The sequence below is a fragment of the Anomaloglossus baeobatrachus genome, chromosome 1, assembly GCF_048569485.1.
Source record: "Anomaloglossus baeobatrachus isolate aAnoBae1 chromosome 1, aAnoBae1.hap1, whole genome shotgun sequence".
Taxonomy (NCBI): Eukaryota; Metazoa; Chordata; class Amphibia; order Anura; family Aromobatidae; genus Anomaloglossus; species Anomaloglossus baeobatrachus.
The window spans coordinates 845,193,451-845,218,183 of record NC_134353.1 but is presented as its reverse complement, the minus strand read 5'-3'; the positions used below and the strand labels follow the sequence as shown (position 1 = coordinate 845,218,183).

The window sequence follows — 24,733 nt, the reverse complement described above, 5'->3', positions numbered from 1 at the left end:
CAGGAGTACAATCAGGGACATGGCCCTGCATCATACAGGTACTCTGTGTCCCCGGCAGGCACAGACACACTCCGGGCTGGCTGGGTGTTGTAGTGCGCCGGGGACCGTAACGTTGGAGTTAGTGTTCCTACAGTTTACTGGGGGACTTTGTGTTGTGGGAACACAGCGCCGACCCCCACTGGACCGGGCGGCGCTGCTGTGACTTGTGGTGCGCCGGGGACACGCCAACCGCGCTTTTACGGCGGCGGCGTTTATAAATCCAGTCCCCGGCTTTTGCGGCCTAGCTCCGCTTCGTTCCCGCCCCCCACCCTGTCAATCAGGGTAGGGGAGAGACGCTGTTTCGCAGCAGCGACGAGGGCTGGAGCCTGATTTACATGCTCCAGCCCTCTCACTAGGCACAGAGGGAAGCAGGCTTCCCGCTCTTAGTCAGGAACGCCCAGGGCCCGCCCTCCCTCCTCTCCCAGGACGCCGGCAGCCATTACATGCAGTCTGGCTGGAGGAAGGACGCAAGGCTCTGGTAGACCTGGACTAGGGGGCTTTTGGAGAACACACACCCGCTCTTAAGCGGGCGGTAAGCGGCTTTTCAGCTGGCCCCTCTAGTGCCTCAGTGTGTATTGGTGTACTGTGTCACCAGATATATATATTTAGTTATTTCTTGCACTGTGAGGTCGCTTCCTGGCTAGACCCCAGATCGCTCTGAGGAGGCAGCAACATGTCATCCACAAAACGCAAGGCTGCCAAGGCTAGGGCTGTGTACACTGCGTGTGCTGCATGTGGGGCTGCTCTACCAGCAGGTTCCAAAGACCCCCATTGTGTGCAATGCTCAGATCCGGTGCTGCTTCGCCAGCCGGAGTCCGGAGGGGTAGTGACCCAGGCTGAGACGCTTGTAAGTCCTGCCCCGGTGTCAGGGACAGACTTTGCAGTTTTTGCTGATGGAATGTCTGTGACTATGGCAAAGATCCTTGAAACTTTGCAATCCATGTCTGGGGCTCAGTCTATGGACACGGCGAGGTCTCTGTCCTCTAATCCCCCTCAGTTGGAATTAGTCCAGACTGCAAGGGGGTCCCCGGCTTCCCAGGCTGAGTATTATGACTCAGATGATAGCCCCAGCCACCCTAAGCGAGCTCGCTGGGAAAGACCCTCAACGTCATCACACTGCTCAGGGTCTCAGCGCAATCAGTCGCCCTGTGATGCGTCTGAAGAGAGTGATCAGGAGTCTTATCCTGGAACCCCTCTCAATCTGGATACCCCGGATGGGGACGCCATGGTAAACGATCTTATCTCAGCCATCAATAGACTGTTGGATATTTCTCCCCCAGCTCCTTCTGCAGAGGAGGCAGCTGCAGAGCAGGAGAAGTTTCGTTTCCTCTATCCCAAGCGTAAATTGAGTGCTTTCTTGGATCACTCTGACTTCAGAGAATCAATCCAGAAACACGACGCTCATCCAGAAAGGCGTTTCGCTAAACGTTCTAAGGATACACGTTTTCCTTTCCCCCCTGATGTGGTCAAGCGCTGGACCCAGTGTCCAAAAGTAGACCCCCCGATTTCCAAACTTGCAGCTAGATCCATAGTTGCAGTGGAGGATGGCGCTTCACTTAAGGATGCCAATGACAGACAGATGGACCTTTGGTTAAAATCTGTCTATGAAGCTATCGGCGCGTCGTTTGCTCCAGCATTCGCAGCCGTATGGGCACTCCAAGCTATTTCAGCTGGTTTAGCAAAAGTGGATGCTATCATACATCCAGCGGCGCCGCAAGTGGCGTCCCTTACCTCGCAGATGTCTGCGTTTGCGTCTTACGCTATCAATGCGGTCCTAGAATCTACCAGCCGCACCTCAATGGCGTCCGCCAATTCGGTAGTTTTGCGCAGAGCCTTGTGGTTAAAGGACTGGAAAGCAGATGCTGGTTCCAAAAAATGTTTAACCAGCTTGCCTTTATCTAGAGAGAGACTGTTTGGCGAGCCATTGGCTGACATCATTAAACAGTCCAAGGGTAAAGACTCTTCCTTACCCCAGCCCAGATCAAGCAAACCTCAGCAGAAAAAATGGCAGCAGAGGTTTCAGTCCTTTCGAGGTTCGGGCAAGACACAATTCTCCTCGTCCAAAGGGACTCAGAGGACGCAAAGAGTCTCAGATTCCTGGCGGGCTCACGCACGCCCCAAGAAAGCAAATGGAGGAACCGCTTCCAAAGCGGCTACCTCATGACTTCCAGCCCCCCCCCTCCGCATCTCCGGTTGGGGGCAGGCTCTCCCGCTTTTCCGACATTTGGACGTCACAGGTCAAAGACCGGTGGGTGACAAACATTTTGTCTCGCGGGTACAGAATCGAGTTCAGTTCTCGTCCTCCAGCTCGGTTCTTCAGAACCTCCCCACATCCAGACCGAGCAGATGCCCTGCTGCAGGCGGTGGACTCCCTAAGAGCGGAAGGAGTAGTGGTTCCTGTACCGCCTCAGGAACAAGGGCGAGGGTTTTACTCCAATCTCTTTGTGGTTCCAAAAAAGGACGGCTCGTTCCGTCCTGTTCTGGATCTAAAGCTGCTCAACAAACATGTGCACGCCAGACGGTTCCGGATGGAAACCCTCCGCTCTGTCGTTGCCTCAATGTCTCAAGGAGACTTCCTTGCCTCAATAGACATCAAAGATGCTTATCTCCACGTGCCAATTGCTACAGAACATCAACGTTTTCTACGTTTTGTGATAGGAAACGACCATCTTCAGTTCGTAGCTCTGCCATTCGGTCTGGCGACAGCCCCCCGGGTCTTCACCAAGGTCATGGCGGCGGTGGTAGCAGTCTTGCACTCTCAGGGACACTCGGTGATCCCTTACCTAGACGATCTACTTGTCAAGGCACCCTCTCAAGAGGCATGCCAACTCAGTCTACATGCTACGCTGGAGACTCTACGGACGTTCGGATGGATCATCAACTTTCCAAAGTCGAATCTGTCACCGTCACAGTCGCTAACGTATCTTGGCATGGAGTTTCATACTCGAGCAGCGAGAGTGAAGCTTCCGCTGAACAAGCAGCGGTCCCTACAGACAGGGGTGCAATCCCTCCTTCAAGGCCAGTCGCACCCCTTACGGCGCCTCATGCACTTCCTCGGGAAGATGGTGGCAGCCATGGAAGCAGTTCCCTTTGCGCAGTTTCATCTGCGCCCACTTCAATGGGACATTCTCCGCCAATGGGACGGGAAGTCAACGTCCCTGGACAGGAAAGTCTCTCTTTCCCAGACGGCCAAGGACTCTCTACAATGGTGGCTCCTTCCCACCTCATTGTCTCAGGGAAGATCCTTCCTGCCTCCATCCTGGGCAGTGGTCACGACAGATGCGAGTCTGTCAGGGTGGGGAGCAGTGTTTCTCCACCACAGGGCCCAGGGGACGTGGACTCCGCAGGAGTCCACCCTTCAGATCAATGTTCTGGAAATCAGGGCAGTGTATCTTGCCCTACTGGCCTTCCAACAGTGGCTGGAAGGAAAGCAGATCCGAATCCAGTCGGACAACTCCACAGCGGTGGCATACATCAACCACCAAGGAGGGACGCGCAGTCGGCAAGCATTCCAAGAAGTCCGGCGCATTCTAATGTGGGTGGAGGACACAGCCTCCACCATATCCGCGGTTCACATCCCAGGCGTAGAAAATTGGGAAGCAGACTTCCTCAGTCGCCAGGGCATGGACGCAGGGGAGTGGTCCCTTCACCCGGACGTGTTTCAGGAAATCTGTCGCCGATGGGGAGTGCCGGACGTCGACCTAATGGCGTCCCGGCACAACAACAAGGTCCCGGCATTCATGGCGAGGTCGCGCGATCAAAGAGCTCTGGCGGCAGACGCATTAGTTCAAGATTGGTCGCAGTTCCGGCTCCCATACGTCTTCCCACCTCTGGCACTCTTGCCCAGAGTGTTACGCAAGATCAGATCCGATTGCAGCCGCGTCATACTCGTCGCCCCAGACTGGCCGAGGAGATCGTGGTATCCGGATCTGTGGCATCTCACGGTCGGTCGACCGTGGTCACTGCCAGACCGACCAGACTTACTGTCCCAAGGGCCGTTTTTCCATCAGAATTCTGCGGCCCTGAACCTGACTGTGTGGCCATTGAGTCCTGGATCCTAGCGTCCGCAGGATTATCTCAAGGAGTCGTAGCCACAATGAGACAAGCTAGGAAGTCAACGTCTGCTAAGATCTACCACAGAACGTGGAAGATTTTCTTATCCTGGTGCTCTGCACAGAGAGTATCCCCGTGGCCATTTGCATTGCCCACCTTTCTTTCCTTCCTGCAATCGGGGTTGGAAAAGGGCTTGTCGCTCAGCTCCCTTAAAGGGCAAGTCTCGGCACTATCCGTGTTTTTTCAGAAGCGTCTAGCACGTCTTCCTAAGGTGCGCACGTTTCTGCAGGGGGTCTGTCATATTGTGCCCCCGTACAGGCGGCCGTTAGATCCATGGGATCTGAACAGGGTACTAGTTGCTCTCCAGAAGCCGCCTTTCGAGCCTTTGAAGGAAGTTTCCTTTTCTCGCCTGTCACAGAAAGTGGCGTTTCTTGTTGCGATCACATCGCTTCGGCGAGTGTCGGAGCTGGCAGCTCTGTCATCCAAGGCTCCCTTCCTGGTGTTCCACCAGGACAAGGTAGTGCTGCGCCCCATTCCGGAGTTTCTCCCTAAGGTCGTATCCTCGTTTCATCTTAATCAGGATATATCCTTGCCTTCCTTTTGTCCTCATCCGGTTCACCGGTATGAAAAGGACTTACGTTTGCTAGATCTGGTGAGAGCACTCAGAATCTACATTTCCCGCACGGCGCCCATGCGCCGTTCCGATGCACTTTTTGTCCTTGTCGCTGGTCCGCGCAAGGGGTTGCAGGCTTCTAAAGCCACCCTGGCTCGATGGATCAAAGAACCAATTCTAGAGGCCTACCGTTCTGCGGGGCTTCCGGTTCCTTCAGGGCTAAAAGCCCACTCAACCAGAGCCGTGGGTGCGTCCTGGGCATTACGACACCAGGCTTCGGCTCAACAAGTGTGCCAGGCAGCTACCTGGTCGAGTCTGCACACTTTCACCAAGCATTACCAGGTGCATACCTATGCTTCGGCGGATGCCAGCTTAGGTAGAAGAGTCCTGCAGGCGGCAGTGACACCCCCGTAGGGGAGGGCTGTTTTGCAGCTCTAACATGAGGTATCTCTTTACCCACCCAGGGACAGCTTTTGGACGTCCCAATCGTCTGGGTCTCCCAATAGAGCGCTGAAGAAGAAGGGAATTTTGTTACTTACCGTAAATTCCTTTTCTTCTAGCTCTTATTGGGAGACCCAGCACCCGCCCTGTTGTCCTTCGGGATTTTTTTGTTGTTTGCGGGTACACATGTTGTTCATGTTGAACGGTTTTTCAGTTCTCCGACGTTATTCGGAGTTAATTTGTTTAAACCAGTTATTGGCTTCCTCCTTCTTGCTTTGGCACTAAAACTGGAGAACCCGTGATACCACGGGGGGGTATAGCCAGAAGGGGAGGGGCCTTGCACTTTTTAGTGTAGTGCTTTGTGTGGCCTCCGGAGGGCAGTAGCTATACCCCAATCGTCTGGGTCTCCCAATAAGAGCTAGAAGAAAAGGAATTTACGGTAAGTAACAAAATTCCCTTCTTTGTAGATTGAGAATTGAGGAAGTGACGGATTCTGGAAATATTTTTGAGTTGAAGACGGCAGGAGGTGGTGAGGGATTGAATGTGTGGTATGAAGGACAAGGCAGAGTCAAAGGTCACTCCGAGGCACCGAACTTTGGGTGCTGGGGAGAGCGTGATGTTTATTGTAATAGATCAGGTAGGGAGTGTAGGTGAGACGGAGGAAAGAAGATCAGTTCAGTTTTGGCCACATTGAGCTTTAGGAAGCGAGAGGAGAAGGAAGATTTAGCAGATAGACACTTTGGGATTCTGGACAGCAGAGAAGGGACATCTGGACCAGAGAGGTAGATCTGAGTGTCATCGGCATATAGGTGGTACTGGAAGCCATGGGACTTTGAGTTGTCCCAGGCCAAATGTATAGATGGAAAAGAGTAAGGGTCCCAGGACAGAGCCTTGAGGGACACCAACAGAGAGAGGACGGGGTGAAGAGGTTGTGTGGGAGACACTAAAAGTGCGGTTGGAGAGGTATGAAGAGATCCAAGAGAGGGCGACGTCTCTGACACCAAGGGAAGAGAATATCTGTAGTAGGAGGGAGTGGTCAACAGTATCAAAAGCTGAGGATGGGTCTATAAGTAGGAGTATAGAGAAGTGCTTGTTGGCTTTGGCAGTAAGTCATTTGTGATTTTAGTCAGGGCAGTTTCAGTGGAATGATGTGGACGGAAGCCGGACTGTAGATTGTCAAAGTGAGAGTTAGAGGAGAGGTGGGAGGAAATTTCAGCATGGACGTGCTGCTCCAGGAGTTTTGAGGCGAATGGGAGTAGTGATATGGGGCGATAGCTGGCAGCTGAGGTTGTGTCAAGGGAAGATTTCTTTAGGATGGGTGTGACTGTTGCATGTTTAAAGGCAGAAGGGAAGGTACCAGTTGTTAAAGATAGGTTGAAGAGATGGCTTAAGGCTGGAATAAGGATAGTGGGGAGGTGGGATGGGATGAGATCAAGTGCGCAGGTGGTGAGGTGCGCTTTTGAGAGAAGATGTACAAGCTCTCCTTCGGTTATAGTGGAGAGGAAGTTTATGGGGGAGGAGCAGTGGTCAGTTATATGAAGGGGTTGTGGTGGTTGAGCAGAAAAGACTTGTCTGGTTTGATCGATCTTTTCTTTGAAATATGTGACAAACTCTTCAATGCAATGTTGGAAGCGATCTCTATTTTCTGTTAGACACATTTCAGCGGGGCACTTCATGTTCCTGATCGTATTGGGAAACATATCGGGGATGGGGGATAGGAATTACATGTTGGATATTTTCCTTCAAATCCTCTACAGTGCAAGGCTTGTGCCAATAGACTTTTCCTTCTAGCGTACACCAAAGGAAGCAGTCTGATGGTGTCAGATCCGGTGATCGTGGGTACCAAAGCCCCTTTGAAATTACCCTGTTGCTAAAAACGGACTCGTCTCTCTCTCTGATGTGGGACACGTTGCGCCATCTTTCGGGCAGTAATCTCGCAATCTTCCATTTGATTCATGAACTGTTCAGAAATGTCTAGGCACACATCGGTGTTCATAGTGGAGCCCAAGAAAACGAGGCTTATGATGCACAAATCAGACCTCGCACACCATACACCAAATTTTTCTTATCAGAGTTTTTTAGTGAGAGGAAGAAGGATTTTCAGCGTCTGCCCACCGTGTACCTCATCACTCTGATGCGGAGGCGTCCTGGATTGTGTGAAGCTCCGTATACCGAGGAGCACATTGCTCGTTGTTTTGTTCAGATTGATTCATCCCAGCGAGAATATTACAGGATTTTCATGGGCTCTTTCGTGTGAATCACCCTGTATATACCCTGTATATGCTACAGTCATACCCTTGGGTGTATATTTCGAGCCTTCATTGCTTTCTGGACTGCTATCATTTACTAGATATTCTTTCCCTGTACTTGTCCTCTGTCTATTGGATGAGATGAGTGTCCCTAATATTGGATAACTGGTATTGATAGACACTGCCTCACCTCACTGATGCCGAACCAGTGCCATTATGTGATACATGTGTGCGCTGTGCAGCCCCAGGAGATGGTGACTGAATATGGAAACCTTACCATGGGAATTGTTACCCTGTGCCAGACATGGGGCAGCACAGTGGTGGAGTCTGAAGGGGCCATAGTGCTCTTCTCAGTGTTTCTGCTCCGGCAGTACAGGCCCAGCGGCTGTTGTGTACTGGCGTCTACATATGGTACCAAAGCTCGGTCTCAGTCCCTCTAGCCCGCGCCTTACCCCATCACTGCTCATCAGCGGATTGTTGGATCAGGTGTTTGCGTCCATTACATTCCATGTATTCCCATGGCCGACATGAACAAGATCACTATTACTTTGTATCACTGTTCCATATTATTTCTCTAGAAGTCTCCAATTTCATATTCTGACTCGTTAGCCTTTATCTCACTCAGGTTAGTCGCTCAACCCCAGAAGTGACTGTGGCCGTGATGAATGAAATTGACCGAAGAGGAACTCTTAAAAACGCCCTAGCAGGGAGGGACGAGAAGCAGCTCTGCCTAATACTCACCTTCCTCATAAAGTAAGTCGTCAGCGACATTTTACTCATCAGAGTTGAATACATCTATAAATAGAAGACTCTGTATGCCAATATATGGAAACCTTTAATATTAGAGGGGTTGTACAATAGAAGAAAAACATGGCCGCTTCTTTCCGTGCTGTACCTGTCAATAGGTCGTGTGTGGTATTGAAGCCAGTGAAGCTCAGACCCATATAGTTTGGTGCAGCTCGGCTATGTGTGGCCATCTTTAATAATTGTAGACAACTCCTTTAAATCTGAAATCTTATCAGAAAATTATAAGTTGCCAAAATACTCTTATTTTCCTGGAATGTCTTCTTTGTTCCTAATGGCCCCCATATCGAGGAGCAGGGTCTTCATATACTTCACATACGATATCATAGACTGAATATACATTTCATTTTTATCAGCCAGGATTGTGATATTTTCTCTGCAGAATATATGATAACATTAATCACCTCTTTATTTTTATTTTTACAGGCACATAGTAGATCCTCGATTTTCCCCAATCTTGTTAAATGTATCCGAAAAAGTAATTGGTAGGTGTGATAAAGGGGTCAGCATGTAACTCCATTAACCAGCACTGGTTACTCTCTACTTGGTCTTCTCCACCCTCTAAGGACACGTTGGCCGCGTTCTGTAGCTCATGTTTAATTTGGTTACAATTATGCTCTCTTTATAGAATTAGAAATATTGCACAGGGATTTAAAGGCTATAGATGACTGACTTAAACAATGTTTTCATATGTTAGTGGTTACTAGTGATGAGTGCGCACTACCATGCTCGGGTGTTCAGTACTTGTAACGAGTTGTTGGATGCTCGGATGGACAAACTCGAGTACCGAGTATAATGGAAGTCAAAGCCAGGGAAGGAGTCTTGCGAGGATAATTTGCATATTCCCCGTGCCTTCTGGGATAAGTGAAGAGTCACCGCGAGCTCAAGGAGAACCGGGTTTTGGCCGTTACAGCCGGAAGGAAGACTTCTGAAAACCGAGCGCCTAGTGGCGCGCGAATTTTAGCCTGTCTTCTTCATTGTGAGCGTGAGTGAGCAAAGTGTGAGCAAAAGTGTGAGTAGAATTGTTTGTATTTAGTTGTTTAATTACTTAACATTTGTTTAGTGCTATCCCCATTAGAAAATGTGCTCCACTATTGCTAATGCGATCCAGTGTACATCTTGTCTCATGTATGCAATCCTTGAAAATCCGTTCGAGGGTGCATACTGTTATTCGAGATGTACGCAAGTTGCACATTTGGAAGCCCAGATACTGGATTTAAATGAGCAGCTGGCAACTCTGAGGTGCATTAGCAATATGGAAAGGAGTTTGCTGCTCACTGAGCAGCAGCTTGCTGGGTCAGATGTGGGGGAGGATCGTAGTAGGGAGCGGCAGGACGGTGAGGTAGGTAGCTGGGTGACAGTTAGAAAGGGGGCTAAAGGGAAAAGTGCTAGGAAGGCTAGTCCTGAACTGACACACCCCAATAGGTTTGAAAACTTGGCAGATGAGGGGGATGTCATTACAGGGGTAGCATTGCTGCAGCAAGGCATGACCTCTGAACGCCAGAGGAGTGTCTGCTCCAGTAAGGGGGGGAATAGGAGTGCAGGGCAGGCAAGACAGGTACTGGTAGTGGGGGACTAAATTATTAGGGGGACAGATAGGGCAATCTGTCACAAAGACAGGGATCGCCGAACAGTGTGTTGTCTTCCTGGCGCTCGAGTTCGGCACATCGCTGATCGGGTTGACAGATTACTGGGAGGGGCTGGGGAGGACCCAGCGGTCATTGTACACATTGGCACAAATGACAAAGTTAGAGGTAGGTGGAAGGTCCTTAAAGATGATTTCAGGGAATTAGGTTGTAAGCTTAAAGCATAGACCTCAAAGGTGGTATTTTCGGAAATACTACCTGTGCCACGAGCCACACCAGAGAGGCAAAGAGAGATCAGGGAGGTTAACAGGTGGCTCAGGAATTGGTGTAGGAAAGAGGGTTTTGGGTTCCTGGAGAATTGGGCCGACTTTTCAGTTGGCTACAGATTCTATGCTAGGGATGGGCTGCATCTTAATGGGGAGGGTGCAGCTCTGCTGGGGCAGAAAATGGCTAGAAGGTTGGAGGAGTGTTTAAAATAGGAATGGGGGGCGAGGGTATTCACTTTATAGAAGGGGAATGTAGTGCAGATAGTGACCAGGGCACAAGTAATGAAATTGGGGGTGGTACGGGGGGAAGGGTTAGGACAGTTAATACAGTAAGCAGGAATACAGGTACAGAGTCATACGTAACGTGCATGTACACTAATGCCCGAAGCCTCACAAATAAGGTGGAGGAATTAGAATTAATATTGTTGGAAGAAAATTATGATATAGTGGGGATATCAGAGACATGGCTGGATGAGAGCTATGACTGGGCTGTTAATTTACAGGGTTATAGCCTATTCAGGAATGACCGTACAAATAAGCGAGGGGGAGGTGTGTGTCTATATGTAAAACCCATCCTGCGTAACAACATATGTGAGGGTACTGAGAATGTAGAGTCCCTATGGGTGGAGATTAGGGGGGGGGGGAGAATGAATAATAAAATACTGATAGGGGTGTGTTATAAGACGCCGAATATTATGGAAGAGGTAGAGAATCTCCTCATAAAGCAAATTGATAAAGCAGCAAGTCTCGGAGAGGTAATTATTATGGGGGACTTTAACTATCCTGATATAAATTGGGGAACAGAAACTTGCAGTTCCAGCAAAGGAAATAGATTTTTGATAATAATGAAAGATAATTACCTTTCACAAATGGTACAGGACCCCACAAGAGGGGGAGCACTACTAGACCTTGTACTAACCAATGTGCCAGACCGCATATCAAATATACAAGTTGGGGGTTACTTGGGGAATAGTGATCACAAAATAATAAGTTTTCATGTATTCTTTAGTAAGATGTCTAGTAGAGGGGCTACAAGGACACTAAACTTCAGGAAAGCAAATTTTAAACGGTTGAGAGATGATCTTAGTGCAATAAACTGGGATGATGTACTAAGTAATAAAAGTACACAAAGCAAATGGGAGACTTTTATGAGCATCCTGACTAGGGCTTGTGCAGAAAATATACCCTATGGAAACAAACATGCTAGAAATAGGAGGAAACCCCTATGGCTAAATAGAGCTGTAAGGGAAGCAATAAAAGAAAAACAAAGCCTTAAAAGAATTAAAGAGGGTAGGTAGTGATGAGGCATTATATAATTATAGAAAATTAAATAAAATATGTAAAAAGCAAATTAAGTTAGCTAAGTTTGAGACAGAGAGACTCATTGCGAGAGAAAGTAAAAATAATCCTAAAATATTCTTTAATTACATAAACGGTAAAAAACTGAAAAGCGATAGTGTTGGCCCCCTTAAAAATAGTCTTGGTGAAATGGTGGAAGGGGATGAGGGTAAAGCCAACCTGCTGAATGACTTTTTTTTTCTACGGTTTTTATACAAGAAAATGCCATGGCAGATGACATGACCAGTGATACCATAAATTCACCCTTGAATATTACCTGCTTAACCCAGCAGGAAGTACGCCGCCGCCTCGAAATCACTAAGGTTGACAAATCTCCGGGCCCGGATGGCATACACCCCAGAGTACTACAGGAATTGAGTTCTGTGATGGATATACCATTATTTTTAATCTTCTCAGATTCCTTAATAACAGGGTCGGTACCGCAGGACTGGCGCATAGCAAATGTGGTGCCAATATTCAAAAAGGGGACAAAAACTGAGCCGGGAAATTATAGGCCGGTAAGTTTAACCTCTACGGTTGGTAAAATCCTTGAGGGTTTCTTGAGAGATGCTATACTGGAGTATCTCAAGAAAAATAACCTTATGACAGAGTATCAACATGGGTTTATGAGGGATCGATCCTGTCAAACTAATTTGATCAGCTTCTATGAAGAGGTAAGTTCAAGCCTGGACCAGGGAAATGCAGTGGATGTTGTGTATATGAACTTTTCAAAAGCTTTTGATACGGTGCCACACAAAAGGTTGGTACATAAAATGAGAATAATGGAGATAGGGGAAAATATGTGTAACTGGGTTAAAAACTGGCTCAGTGATAGGAAACAAAGGGTGGTTAATTAATGGTACGTACTCGGACTGGGTCTCAGTTCATAGTGGGGTACCACAGGGGTCAGTATTGGGCCCGCTTCTTTTCAACATATTTATAAATGACCTTGTTGGGGGCATGCGGAGTAGAATTTCAATATTTGCAGATGATACTAAACTCTGCAGGGTAATCAATACAGAGTAGGATAATTTTATATTACAGGGAGATTTATGTAAATTGGAGGATTGGGCTGAGAAGTAGCAATTGAAGTTTAATGTAGATAAATGTAAGGTCATGCACTTGGGTAGAGGAAATAACATTTATGATTATGTACTTAATTGTAGAACACTGGGTAAAACAGACACAGAAAAAGACTTGGGTGTATGGGTGGATGGTAAACTTCACTTTAGTGGACAGTGTCAGGCAACTGCTGCCAGGGCTAATAAAATAATGGGATGTATTAAAAAAGGTATAAGTGTTCATGAAAAAAATATAGTTCTACCTCTGTACAAGTCACTAGTGCGACCGCATTTAGAATACTGTGTACAATTCTGGTCACCGATATATAAGAAGGACATAGCTGAACTGGAAAGGGTGCAGAGAAGAGCCACCAAGATTATTAGAGGAATGGGTGGGCTGCAATACCAAGACAGGTTATTAAACTTGGGGTTATTTAGTCTGGAAAAACTAAGGCTTAGGGGGGATCTAATCACAATGTATAAATATATGAGGGGACAGTACAGAGACCTTTCCAAAGATCTTTTTACACCTAGGCCTGCGACTGGAACACGGGGGCATCCGCTACGTCTTGAGGAAAGAAGGTTTAATCATAATCACAGACGAGGATTCTTTACTGTACGAGCAGTGAGACTATGGAACTCTCTGCCGCATGATGTTGTAATGAGTGATTCACTACTAACATTTAAGCAGAACCTGGATGCCTTTCTTGAAAAATGTAATATTACCAGTTATGTATATTAGATTTTATGACAGGGTATTGATCCAGGGAACTAGTCTGATTGCCCTATGTGGAGTCAGGAAGGACATTTTCTTTGTCGCTCCATTGGGAGACCCAGACAATTGGGTGTATAGGCTATGCCTCCGGAGGCCGCACAAAGTATTACACTAAAAGTGTAAAGCTCTCCCCTTCTGCCTATACACCCCCCGTGCTCCCACGGGCTCCTCAGTTTTTTGCTTTGTGCGAAGGAGGCAGACATGCACGCATAGCTCCAAAGCTTAGTCAGCAGCAGCTGCTGACTATGTCGGATGGAAGAAAAGAGGGCCCATACTAGGGCCCCCAGCATGCTCCCTTCTCACCCCACTCTTGTCGGCGGTGTTGTTAAGGTTGAGGTATCCATTGCGGGTACGGAGGCTGGAGCCCACATGCTGTTTTCCTTCCCCATCCCCCTTAGGGCTCTGGGTGAAGTGGGATCCTATCGGTCTCCAGGCACTGAGACTGTGCTCCATCCACAGCTCCTGAGGACTCTGCTGGATAGGAGCCGAGTATCGTTCAGGGACATGGCCCTGCTACTTGGAGGTACTCTGTGTCCCCGTGGGGACCGCGCACAGCAACACTCCAGCATTGCTGGGTGTGCTAGTGCACCGGGGACCGCGGCGCTGACCGCGTTTGTGCCCTTACACACTGCAGCGTCGCTGAGTGTGTTAGTGTATGGGGACTACCGCGCGGACCGCCGCTACCATTGTTATTACTGTGGCGCGGCTGGGACTGTTAGTGCGCCGGGGACTTCCGCGCCGACCGCGCTTTTACGGCGGCCGCGCTTATAACTCGAGTCCCCGGCTTTTGCGGCCTAGTCTTTTTCTTCCCGCCCCCAGGCCTGCCAGTCAGGGGAAGGGCGGGACGCTGTGCAGGACAGCAGCACTGAGGGCTGGAGCATGCTTTGCATACTCCACCCCCCTCACTGTGCACAGTGGGGCACCAGTTCCCGCACTTTCTGGGTCACGCCCACGGCTCCCTCCTCTCCTCAGGACGCCGGCAGCCATTCCTGTCAGCTCCTCTGACACTGCAGAGGGGAGACAAGCTCTGGGAGACCCAGGCAGGGATTCTGGTGGCCACACAACCGCTTTAAGCGGCCGGTAAGCAGCACCTGAGGTGCTGGCCCCACTTGTGCTGAAGTGTGATTATAGATTATATGTTTATGGGCTATATTTTACACTGTACGGTGCACGGTTGATTTCTGGCTATATACTCTATTGTGTTGCTCAGGGGAGACAACAGCATGGCGCCCACAAGAAGCAGGGGTGCCAAAACACAGGCTTACTATGCTGCCTGCGCCGCATGTACGACCTCGCTACCGGCAGGTTCCACTGACCCTCATTGTGTGCACTGCTCGGCCCCCGTGGCACTTACTCAGCCGGAGCCTCTGCTAAGGGGGGCCCAGGGGGAACCACCTGCTAACACTGTCCAGGTGACAGGGACGGAGTTTACAGTTTTTACTGAAAGACTTTCTGAGACTATGGCTAAGATTCTAGAAGCTTTGCAGTCCAGACCGGTATCTCAGACCATGGGCACTGTGGAATCATTGCCCCCTGGTTCCCCTCAGTTGGGACAACAATGTTCCCCCGGGGGGTCTCATAGATCTCGGGGTGAGGTCTCTGACACGGACCGCAGCCCCAGACCGCCTATGCGAGCTTGCTGGGAAATCCCCTCAACCTCATCACATTGTTCAGGGTCTCAGAGGGAGGACTCTCTGTATGATGAACCGGAGGTAGCTGATCAGGATTCCGATCCTGAGGCCGCTCTCAACCTTGATACTCCTGATGGTGACGCCATAGTGAATGATCTTATCGCGTCCATAAATCAAATGTTGGATATTTCTCCCTCGGCTCCTCCGGTGGAGGAGTCAGCCTCTCAGCAGGAGAAATTCCGTTTCAGGTTCCCCAAGCGTACAACGAGCATGTTTCTGGATCACTCCGACTTCAGAGAGGCAGTCCAGAAACACCGAGTTTGTCCAGATAAGCGTTTTTCCAAGCGCCTTAAGGATACACGTTATCCCTTCCCCCCTGACGTGGTCAAGGGCTGGACTCAGTGTCCCAAGGTGGATCCTCCAATCTCCAGACTGGCGGCTAGATCCATAGTTGCAGTTGAAGATGGGGCTTCGCTCAAAGATGCCACTGACAGACAGATGGAGCTCTGGTTGAAATCCATCTATGAAGCTATCGGCGCGTCTTTTGCTCCAGCATTCGCAGCCGTATGGGCACTCCAAGCTATTTCAGCGGGTCAGGCGCAAATTGACGCACTCACACGTACGTCTGCGCCGCAAGTGGCGTCCATAACTTCTCAAACGTCGGCATTTGCGTCCTACGCTATTAATGCTGTCCTGGACTCTGCGAGCCGTACGGCGGTTGCAGCCGACAATTCGGTGGCAATACGCAGGGCCTTGTGGCTACGGGAATGGAAGGCAGATTCGGCTTCCAAAAAGTGCTTAACCGGTTTGCCACTTTCTGGCGACCGTTTGTTTGGTGAGAGGCTGGATGAAATCATCAAACAATCCAAGGGAAAGGAAACATCCTTACCACAGGCCAAACCAAAATTACCCCAACAGAGGAGGGGACAGTCGAGGTTTCGGTCCTTTCGGGGTGCGGGCAGGTCCCAATTCTCCTCGTCCAAAAGGCCTCAGAAGGATCAGAGGAACTCCGACTCATGGCGGTCTAAGTCACGCCCTAAAAAGACCGCCGGAGGTGCCGCTACCAAGGCGGCTTCCTCATGACTTACGGCCTCCTCACACCGCATCCTCGGTCGGTGGCAGGCTCTCCCGCTTTTCCGACACCTGGCTGCCACAGGTAAAAGACCGTTGGGTGAGAGACATTCTGTCTCACGGTTACAGGATAGAGTTCAGCTCTCGTCCTCCGACTCGATTTTTCAGAACATCTCCGCCTCCCGAGCGAGCCGATGCTCTTCTGCAGGCGCTGGGCACTCTGAAGGCAGAAGGAGTGGTGGTCCCTGTTCCTCTTCAGCAACAGGGTCATGGTTTTTACTCCAACCTGTTTGTGGTTCCAAAGAAGGACGGGTCTTTCTGTCCTGTCCTGGACCTAAAACTGCTCAACAAACACGTAAAGACCAGGCGGTTCCGGATGGAATCCCTCCGCTCCGTCATCGCCTCAATGTCCCAAGGAGATTTCCTTGCATCGATCGATATCAAAGATGCTTATCTCCACGTACCGATTGCTCCAGAGCATCAGCGCTTCCTGCGCTTCGCCATAGGAGACGAACACCTTCAGTTCGTGGCACTGCCGTTCGGCCTGGCGACAGCCCCACGGGTTTTCACCAAGGTCATGGCTGCAGTAGTTGCGGTCCTCCACTCTCAGGGTCACTCGGTGATCCCTTACTTAGACGATCTGCTGGTCAAGGCTCCCTCTCAAGAGGCATGCCAGCACAGCCTCACCGCTACTCTGGAGACTCTCCAGAGTTTCGGGTGGATCATCAATTTTCCAAAGTCAAATCTGACACCGGCCCATTCGCTGACATATCTTGGCATGGAGTTTCATACCCTCTCAGCGATAGTGAAGCTTCCGCTGAACAAGCAGCGTTCACTACAGACGGGGGTGCAATCTCTCTTTCAAGGTCAGTCACACCCCTTGAGGCGCCTTGAGGCAGTCCCTTTCGCGCAGTTTCACCTGCGACCTCTTCAATGGGACATCCTACGCAAATGGGACAGGAAGCCGACGTCCCTCGACAGGAATGTCTCCCTCTCTCAGGCAACCAAAGCTTCCCTTCGGTGGTGGCTTCTTCCCACTTCATTATCGAAGGGGAAATCCTTCCTACCCCCATCCTGGGCGGTGGTCACGACGGACGCGAGTCTGTCAGGGTGGGGAGCAGTCTTTCTCCACCACAGGGCTCAGGGTACGTGGACCCAGCAAGAGTCCTCACTTCAGATCAATGTTCTGGAGATAAGGGCAGTGTATCTTGCCCTAAAAGCGTTCCAGCAGTGGCTGGAAGGCAAGCAGATCCGAATTCAGTCGGACAACTCCACCGCGGTGGCTTACATCAACCACCAAGGAGGGACACGCAGTCGGCAAGCCTTTCAGGAAGTCCGGCGGATTTTGATGTGGGTGGAAGCCACGGCCTCCACCATCTCCGCAGTTCACATCCCAGGCGTGGAAAATTGGGAAGCAGATTTTCTCAGTCGCCAGGGCATGGACGCGGGGGAATGGTCCCTTCACCCGGACGTGTTTCAGGAGATCTGTTGCCGCTGGGGAATGCCGGACGTCGACCTAATGGCGTCCCGGCACAACAACAAGGTCACGGCATTCATGGCACGTTCTCACGATCACAGAGCTCTGGCGGCAGACGCCTTAGTTCAGGATTGGTCGCAGTTTCAACTCCCTTATGTGTTTCCTCCGCTGGCACTGTTGCCCAGAGTGTTACGCAAGATCAGGGCCGACTGCCGCCGCGCCATCCTCGTTGCTCCAGACTGGCCGAGGAGGTCGTGGTACCCGGATCTGTGGCATCTCACGGTCGGCCAACCGTGGGCACTGCCAGACCGACCAGACTTGCTGTCTCAAGGGCCGTTTTTCCATCTGAATTCTGCGGCCCTCAACCTGACTGTGTGGCCATTGAGTCCTGGATCTTAGCGTCTTCAGGATTATCCCAGGAGGTCATTGCCACTATGAGACAGGCTAGGAAACCAACGTCCGCCAAGATCTACCACAGGACGTGGAAAATATTCCTGTCGTGGTGCTCTGCTGGGGGTTTTTCTCCCTGGCCATTTGCCTTGCCCACTTTTCTGTCCTTCCTTCAGTCCGGACTGGAAAAGGGTTTGTCACTCGGCTCCCTTAAGGGACAAGTCTCCGCGCTCTCTGTGTTTTTTCAGAAGCGCCTGGCCAGGCTTCCACAGGTACGCACGTTCCTGCAGGGGGTTTGTCACATCGTTCCTCCTTACAAACGTCCGTTGGAACCCTGGGATCTGAACAGGGTGCTGATGGTTCTTCAGAAACCACCGTTCGAGCCAATGAGGGATATTTCTCTCGCACGCCTTTCGCAGAAAGTGGTTTTCCTAGTAGCAGTCACTTCACTTCGGAGGGTGTCTGAGCTGGCAGCTCTGTCATGCAAAGCCCCCTTCCTGGTGTTTCATCAGGACAAGGTGGTTCTGCGTCCGGTTCCGGAATTTCTCCCTAAGGTGATATCCCCCTTTCATCTCAATCAGGATATCTCCTTACCCTCTTTTTGCCCTCATCCAATTCACCAATGTGAAAAGGATTTGCACTTGTTAGATCTGGTGAGAGCACTCAGACTCTACATTTCTCGTACGGCGCCCCTGCGCCGCTCGGATGCACTCTTTGTCCTTGTCGCTGGCCAGCGTAAAGGGTCACAGGCTTCCAAATCAACCCTGGCTCGGTGGATCAAGGAACCAATTCTCGAAGCTTACCGTTCTGCTGGGCTTCCGGTTCCCTCAGGGCTGAAGGCCCATTCTACCAGAGCCGTGGGTGCGTCCTGGGCTTTGAGGCACCAGGCTACGGCTCAGCAGGTGTGTCAGGCGGCTACCTGGTCGAGCCTGCACACTTTCACGAAACACTATCAGGTGCATACCTATGCTTCGGCGGATGCCAGCCTAGGTAGGCGAGTCCTTCAGGCGGCGGTTGCCCACCTGTAGGACGGAGCCATTACGGCTCTATTATGAGATTATTTACCCACCCAGGGACTGCTTTTGGACGTCCCAATTGTCTGGGTCTCCCAATGGAGCGACAAAGAAGAAGGGAATTTTGTTTACTTACCGTAAATTCCTTTTCTTCTAGCTCCAATTGGGAGACCCAGCACCCGCCCCTGTTTTTTTGTGTACACATGTTGTTCATGTTGAATGGTTTCAGTTCTCCGAAATTCCTTCGGATTGAATTTACTTTAAACCAGTTTATAATTTTTTTTCCTCCTTCTTGCTTTTGCACCAAAACTGAGGAGCCCGTGGGAGCACGGGGGGTGTATAGGCAGAAGGGGAGGGGCTTTACACTTTTAGTGTAATACTTTGTGCGGCCTCCGGAGGAGGCATAGCCTATACACCCAATTGTCTGGGTCTCCCAATTGGAGCTAGAAGAAAAGGAATTTACGGTAAGTAAACAAAATTCCCTTCTTTTCCCCATTGGAACTTGTTTGCCACATTGGGGTTTTTTTGCCTTCCTCTGGATCAACATGTTAGGCTACGGGTTGAACTAGATGGACTTAGAGTCTCCCTTCAACCTTAAAAACTATGATACTATGATACTATGAATTGGGAACTTGAGCCACTTTACAGTAACTCTTCTAGAAAAATGCTTGAGTTCCCCCATTGTCTTCCATTATACTCGAGATGCACCCATCCGAGTATACGACCTGCTCATTACGAGTACTGAGCATGGTAGTGCTCACTCATCACTAATGGTGACCTTTAGTTAATAAACCCCCCCACAAGGAAGCACGGATAGTACCAGAATAGAGGTAGAAAACCAAAGTTCTTGTCTTGTTTTAATGTAATTAATATTTCATTAAAACAAGACATTTAAAAACATATCAGAAGGTAATAAAAAATATGGAACTGCACACGGAAAAGAAAGCTGGAGGCGACCGGTCCAAATAGACTGCATCAAAGGAAAGAATATCTAGATTACATTACAAAGGATCAAAGTAAAATGCTGGCAGAGAAATAGGAAAAATCAATCTTAAAGGGAATGTGTCACCAAGTTTTTGCCACCTAAGCTGAGAGCAGCATAATGTAGAGACAGAGACCCTGATTCCAGTGATGTGTCTCTTACTGGGCTATTTACTGTAGTTTTGATAAAATCACTGATTAATCAGCAGTAGATTATCATTACAGGACTACTTGGCGTTGTGCCCGGTAGTCCAGCGTATTCATGAGTTCCGTATAACTGCTAAATGTGCAGCAGAGAAAACATAGACAGCAGACAGCTCAGTCAGTGACACATCACTGGAATCAGTAAAGGAAAAAGGAAGAGAATGCATCGGACAAGAGAAATAAAGGAAAAACCTGGGTTCCTTGACACGTAATAAAAAAAAAATTAAAAAAAAAGTTCTTTATTCATCCAAAAATATAAAGTGAAAAGGGGCTACTTCATTTCTATGGCAGATCACTGGGTGTAGGTCCAGTAGGGGCTACGCGTTTTGGCGCTACAATGTCCTTTCCTCACGGTCCATAACCAGCCTGTGTGAAAGTGCAATGTTTCTAAAATAGAGGGTAACATTGGACTTTCACACAGGCTGGTTATGGACCATGAGGAAGTCGCATTGTAGCGCTGAAACGCGTAGCCCCTGCTGTACCTACACCCAGTGATCTGCCATAGAAGTGAAGTAACCATTTTTAACTTTATATTTTTGGATGAATAAAGACATTTTTCTTTAATTGTCAAGGACCCCACGTGACCCCATATATGTTTTTGTATCTCTGGAATCGGGGTCTCTGCCTCTACATTATGCTGCTCTCAGATGGGGGACCAAAAACCTGGTGACAAATTCTGTTTAATTAGTATAGAACTTACATAGAGAATAGAAGTACAGAAGCAATATTAAGCAAGTCACATACATGAATAAGGGATGCAGAAATCAGAATAAGAACAGTAAACCTCCAATAGAGAGAGCCGGGTATCGGGGTACCACACCGCACCCGACGCGCTTTATACACTCCACGTGTACTTCACTTTTGTACTTATGTTCTTTTTGGAGAGAATCTAATACATAGGATTGTTCATCACTTTGAGTTCCTGAAAGGAGATGGCGTCTTCTGATTCTGAGACAGATAAATGTATTTATGGATCGGGGGTCACTGTCCATTTTGGGGGCATTTGTTGAATTTGTGTTCAATGTCCAAACATTTATTCTTTTTCTTTTTAGACATTTATTCTTCCACCATAAACCAGTCATCTGTAGTGGATAAATTATTTCTGAGGCTCCAGGATACACTGGAAAAAGAAGTCAGTTATCAGGAAGAGCTGCTGGAAGTTTTGGGGATGATGGACACTCTTTTTGCCACTATGGCAAGTAAAAAAACAGCCGTCCCCACAGAGACCAAACCAACAAGTATTTCAGACGAAAAGAACTTGACTGTAAAATCCTCGTCGTGATCCCACCATCACCAGCGGACAGATATTTTTTGATACCACTTTTAATATATTTTATATGGGATGGATTGATGTAAAGCAAATGTAAACCTTGTTTTAGATCCCATGTAGCCGGTTTCCTAATTCTGAGGGTTGATCAGTCACCGCCTTTTAAAGAAAGTGTTTGAGGCGACTTCGTTTCTACATGGACTGGATATTTGTCAAATGGCATCATTGTAAATTAATACAGATAAAAGTCCTCCATCTTCCTGTGTGGTGTTTTAGGGGGCATGATGCTGGTTTGTCTAATTTGCTCTTGCAGAGTTGGCAGGATCCTGGTCTTGTCACATGGTGTAGACTGGGGGTATCCCGGCATTGCCACATGACCGGAGTATCTATGGCATAACTTAAGGAGTATGATAAAATAGCTGCTGTTCCAAAAATGGGTTCCTATTAGAAGAGATGAGCGAATTGTGTCCATGGTCCATGAGTCAGTGGCCACTTCCGGGGTCCACAGCTCCCGAACATATGAACTGCCTGTCAGGATCTGAGATGGTAACATTGCACTGCTGATGAAATCTATGTTTCAGCATTATATTCAGCTTTCCACAAGCCATTCTTATTAGTTACTAGCTGTAGTACCGGCGTTGCACAGGATAGTAACTAGGTGTCTCTCACTCTCCCTCTCTGTCTGTCTCCCTCTCTGTCTGTCTCCCTCTCTGTCTGTCTCCCTCTCTGTCTGTCTCCCTCTCTGTCTGTCTCCCTCTCTGTCTGTCTCCCTCTCTGTCTGTCTCCCTCTCTGTCTGTCTCCCTCTCTGTCTGTCTCCCTCTCTGTCTGTCTCCCTCTCTGTCTGTCTCCCTCTCTGTCTGTCTCCCTCTCTGTCTGTCTCCCTCTCTGTCTGTCTCCCTCTCTGTCTGTCTCCCTCTCTGTCTGTCTCCCTCTCTGTCTGTCTCCCTCTCTGTCTGTCTCCCTCTCTGTCTGTCTCCCTCTCTGTCTGTCTCCCTCTCTGTCTGTCTCCCTCTCTGTCTGTCTCCCCGTCTGTCTGTCTCCCCGTCTGTCTGTCTCCCCGTCTGTCTGTCTCCCCGTCTGTCTGTCTCCCCGTCTGTCTGTCTCCCCGTCTGTCTGTCTCCCCCCTCCCCCCGTCTGTCTCCCCCCCCCCCCGTCTCCCTCCTCCCCCCGTCTGTCTCCCCCCCCCCCCCCTTCCCCCGTCTGTCTCCCACAATCGTATAAATTGCAAAAACTGCAGCACCTTCAGTCAGTAGCTGCTCGTGCACATCGCACAATATAGCAGCATTTGGACACACGTCCAATATCAAGGGATCACTTGATTACACATACCGCAGCAAAGGAGAGATGACCGCTTCCTTTGGGTGAAATAAACTTTCTTTTCTTTATTGCGTCAGTGCACAGAAGAGCAACGTTTCAACCAATTCGTCTTTGTCAAGCTTGATAAAGACAAATTGGTTGAAACGTTGCTCTCCTGTGCACTGACGGAATAAAGAAAAGAGTTTATTTCACCCAAATGACGCTGTCATCTTTCCTTTCCTCTCTGTCTGTCTCTCTCACTCTGCGTGTTTGTGTGTGTGTGTGTGTGTGTGTGTGTGTGTGTGTGTCCGTCTCTCCACCGAAATCATATTAACTAGCACAGAAGCCTCTTATACTAACAATGTCCTTTGTTGCCTATAGCAACCAATCACCGCTCCTATTAATGACCTGTAGCTCCCAGCTCCATTGACTTTAATATAAGGAGGTTTTTAGGCGAATAACTGTAAAGCGCGGGGTTAAATTTTCCCCTCAAAACAGTCTGATATTCCCTGAGTCAAGTGAGGCGTCTGCAAAATTTCATGATTGTAAATGTGACGAAGCGGATTCATTTAGCGGACACGCGCGCATACGTACATACATACAGTGCCTTGCGAAAGTATTCGGCCTCTTTGAATTTTTCAACCTTTCCCCACATTTCAGGCTTCAAACATAAAGATAAAAAAAATTAATTTTATGGTGAAGAATCAACAACAAATGGGACACAATTGTGAATTTGATCGAAATTTATTGCTTAGGTTACACTTTTATAAAAAATAACTGAAATTTGGGGCGTGCAATATTATTCGTCTCCTTTAAGTTAATACTTTATAGCGCCACCTTTCTTTATCGCTTCATTGGGGGACACAGAGACCATGGGTTGTATGCTGCTGCCACTAGGAGGCGACACTAAGCAAAACAAGGAAAACTCCTCCTATGCAGTATACACCCTCCAACTGGCAATCATTCCTCAGTTTAAGCTTAGTGTCCATAGGAGGTGGACACACTTGGGGCTGCTCCCAGCCCCTCAGGTTTGTATTTTTAATATTTTCCTTTTTTCGTTTCAGTTACAGCTCGTCGGGTGACAGGGTGTAATAGCTCACCCTGCTCTCCCCCCTAGAGACCGGTCGCACAGAAGTGGGGTCCGTCCGCCACTTCCGTTGTCCTCCGTGTCTGTCTGGCAGAACCCTACCCCCCTAACACTCTCAAGACTGTTTGGGGGGCATCCGGACAGGCGGGTGGTCCTTGCCCCCCTCCCCATGCACGCTCGCCCTCCACAGCCGGCCTGATCAGGGAGGGGAGACGAAAAATCACCGGAAGATACCAGTCTCCCTACGTATTTCCCAGGAGGCCAGGATCAAGCCAGGATCAAGGAGGACTATCAGCCATCGGGACAGTGTTAAAAATATACTCTTAAATATATTTTTCTTCAAATACGTAAAGGCGCATGAAAGAAAGAACTTCAAAAATGTAAAAAATAAATATATTTTATCTATTTAAAAATGGTTGCCAGGGTTCAGTTACAGAAAGGAAAAATAATATACTTCATTAGCTTACGGAAAAGAGTTCATTTAGTCCATACTGATCAATAGAAAATCTTCATCCATCTCTCCTTGGATTCTGAATGGCAAGCAGGGGTGATTTACCCTAGGCTGGACAGCATGTGTTCATCTTGCAGCCTGTAAGCATTCTGACGACGTGCAGGAGCCTCCGTAGCCCCCTCCATCGTGTGTTATATGACAACTGTCCAGTCCATATAGGGAAATTACTGCTGGACGCATGTCACATGGTGTAATCTCTAGAAGCTTCCAAAAGAATATATATACATCCTTCCATATCAGCACTTAAGTAAATTCAATATGGATATTTTAATATTTATTCCTTATAAGAACTTTATTAATAAACTATGCCCTCCAACATAAACAGAACTGTGAACATATATGTCCTACTATAAAATATTTGATAACTAGATGTATTAATTTTAATATTTTTAACAATTCCCCCTTGAAGCGGGAGAATTAACCCCGAAAATTAATTAATACATCATTAAAATAACAAATCTTTCCTTATTTGGCGATAATGGATTCATATCAATAATAATGATGAATAATAATTTGCATTATTCATATTGTACGTTCAATAATATAATAATGTGGATTCATGTTATGATAGACCGTGAC

General features: G+C 48.6%; 1 protein-coding gene across 2 annotated transcripts in view; it reads left to right on the top strand.

The window, feature by feature from the left end:
* UTP15 (UTP15 small subunit processome component) overlaps nt 1-21,514 on the top strand; it is a 102,347-nt gene extending 80,833 nt beyond the window's left edge. For both annotated transcript variants that reach the window (XM_075325163.1, XM_075325173.1), the window contains exons 11-13: nt 8,021-8,148; nt 8,626-8,684; nt 21,045-21,514. In XM_075325163.1, coding sequence (XP_075181278.1) covers nt 8,021-8,148; nt 8,626-8,684; nt 21,045-21,274 — 417 coding nt within the window. In that variant the 3' untranslated portion in view covers nt 21,275-21,514. The remainder of the gene's footprint in view (nt 1-8,020; nt 8,149-8,625; nt 8,685-21,044) is intronic.
* The last annotated feature ends 3,219 nt before the right edge of the window (nt 21,515-24,733 follow it).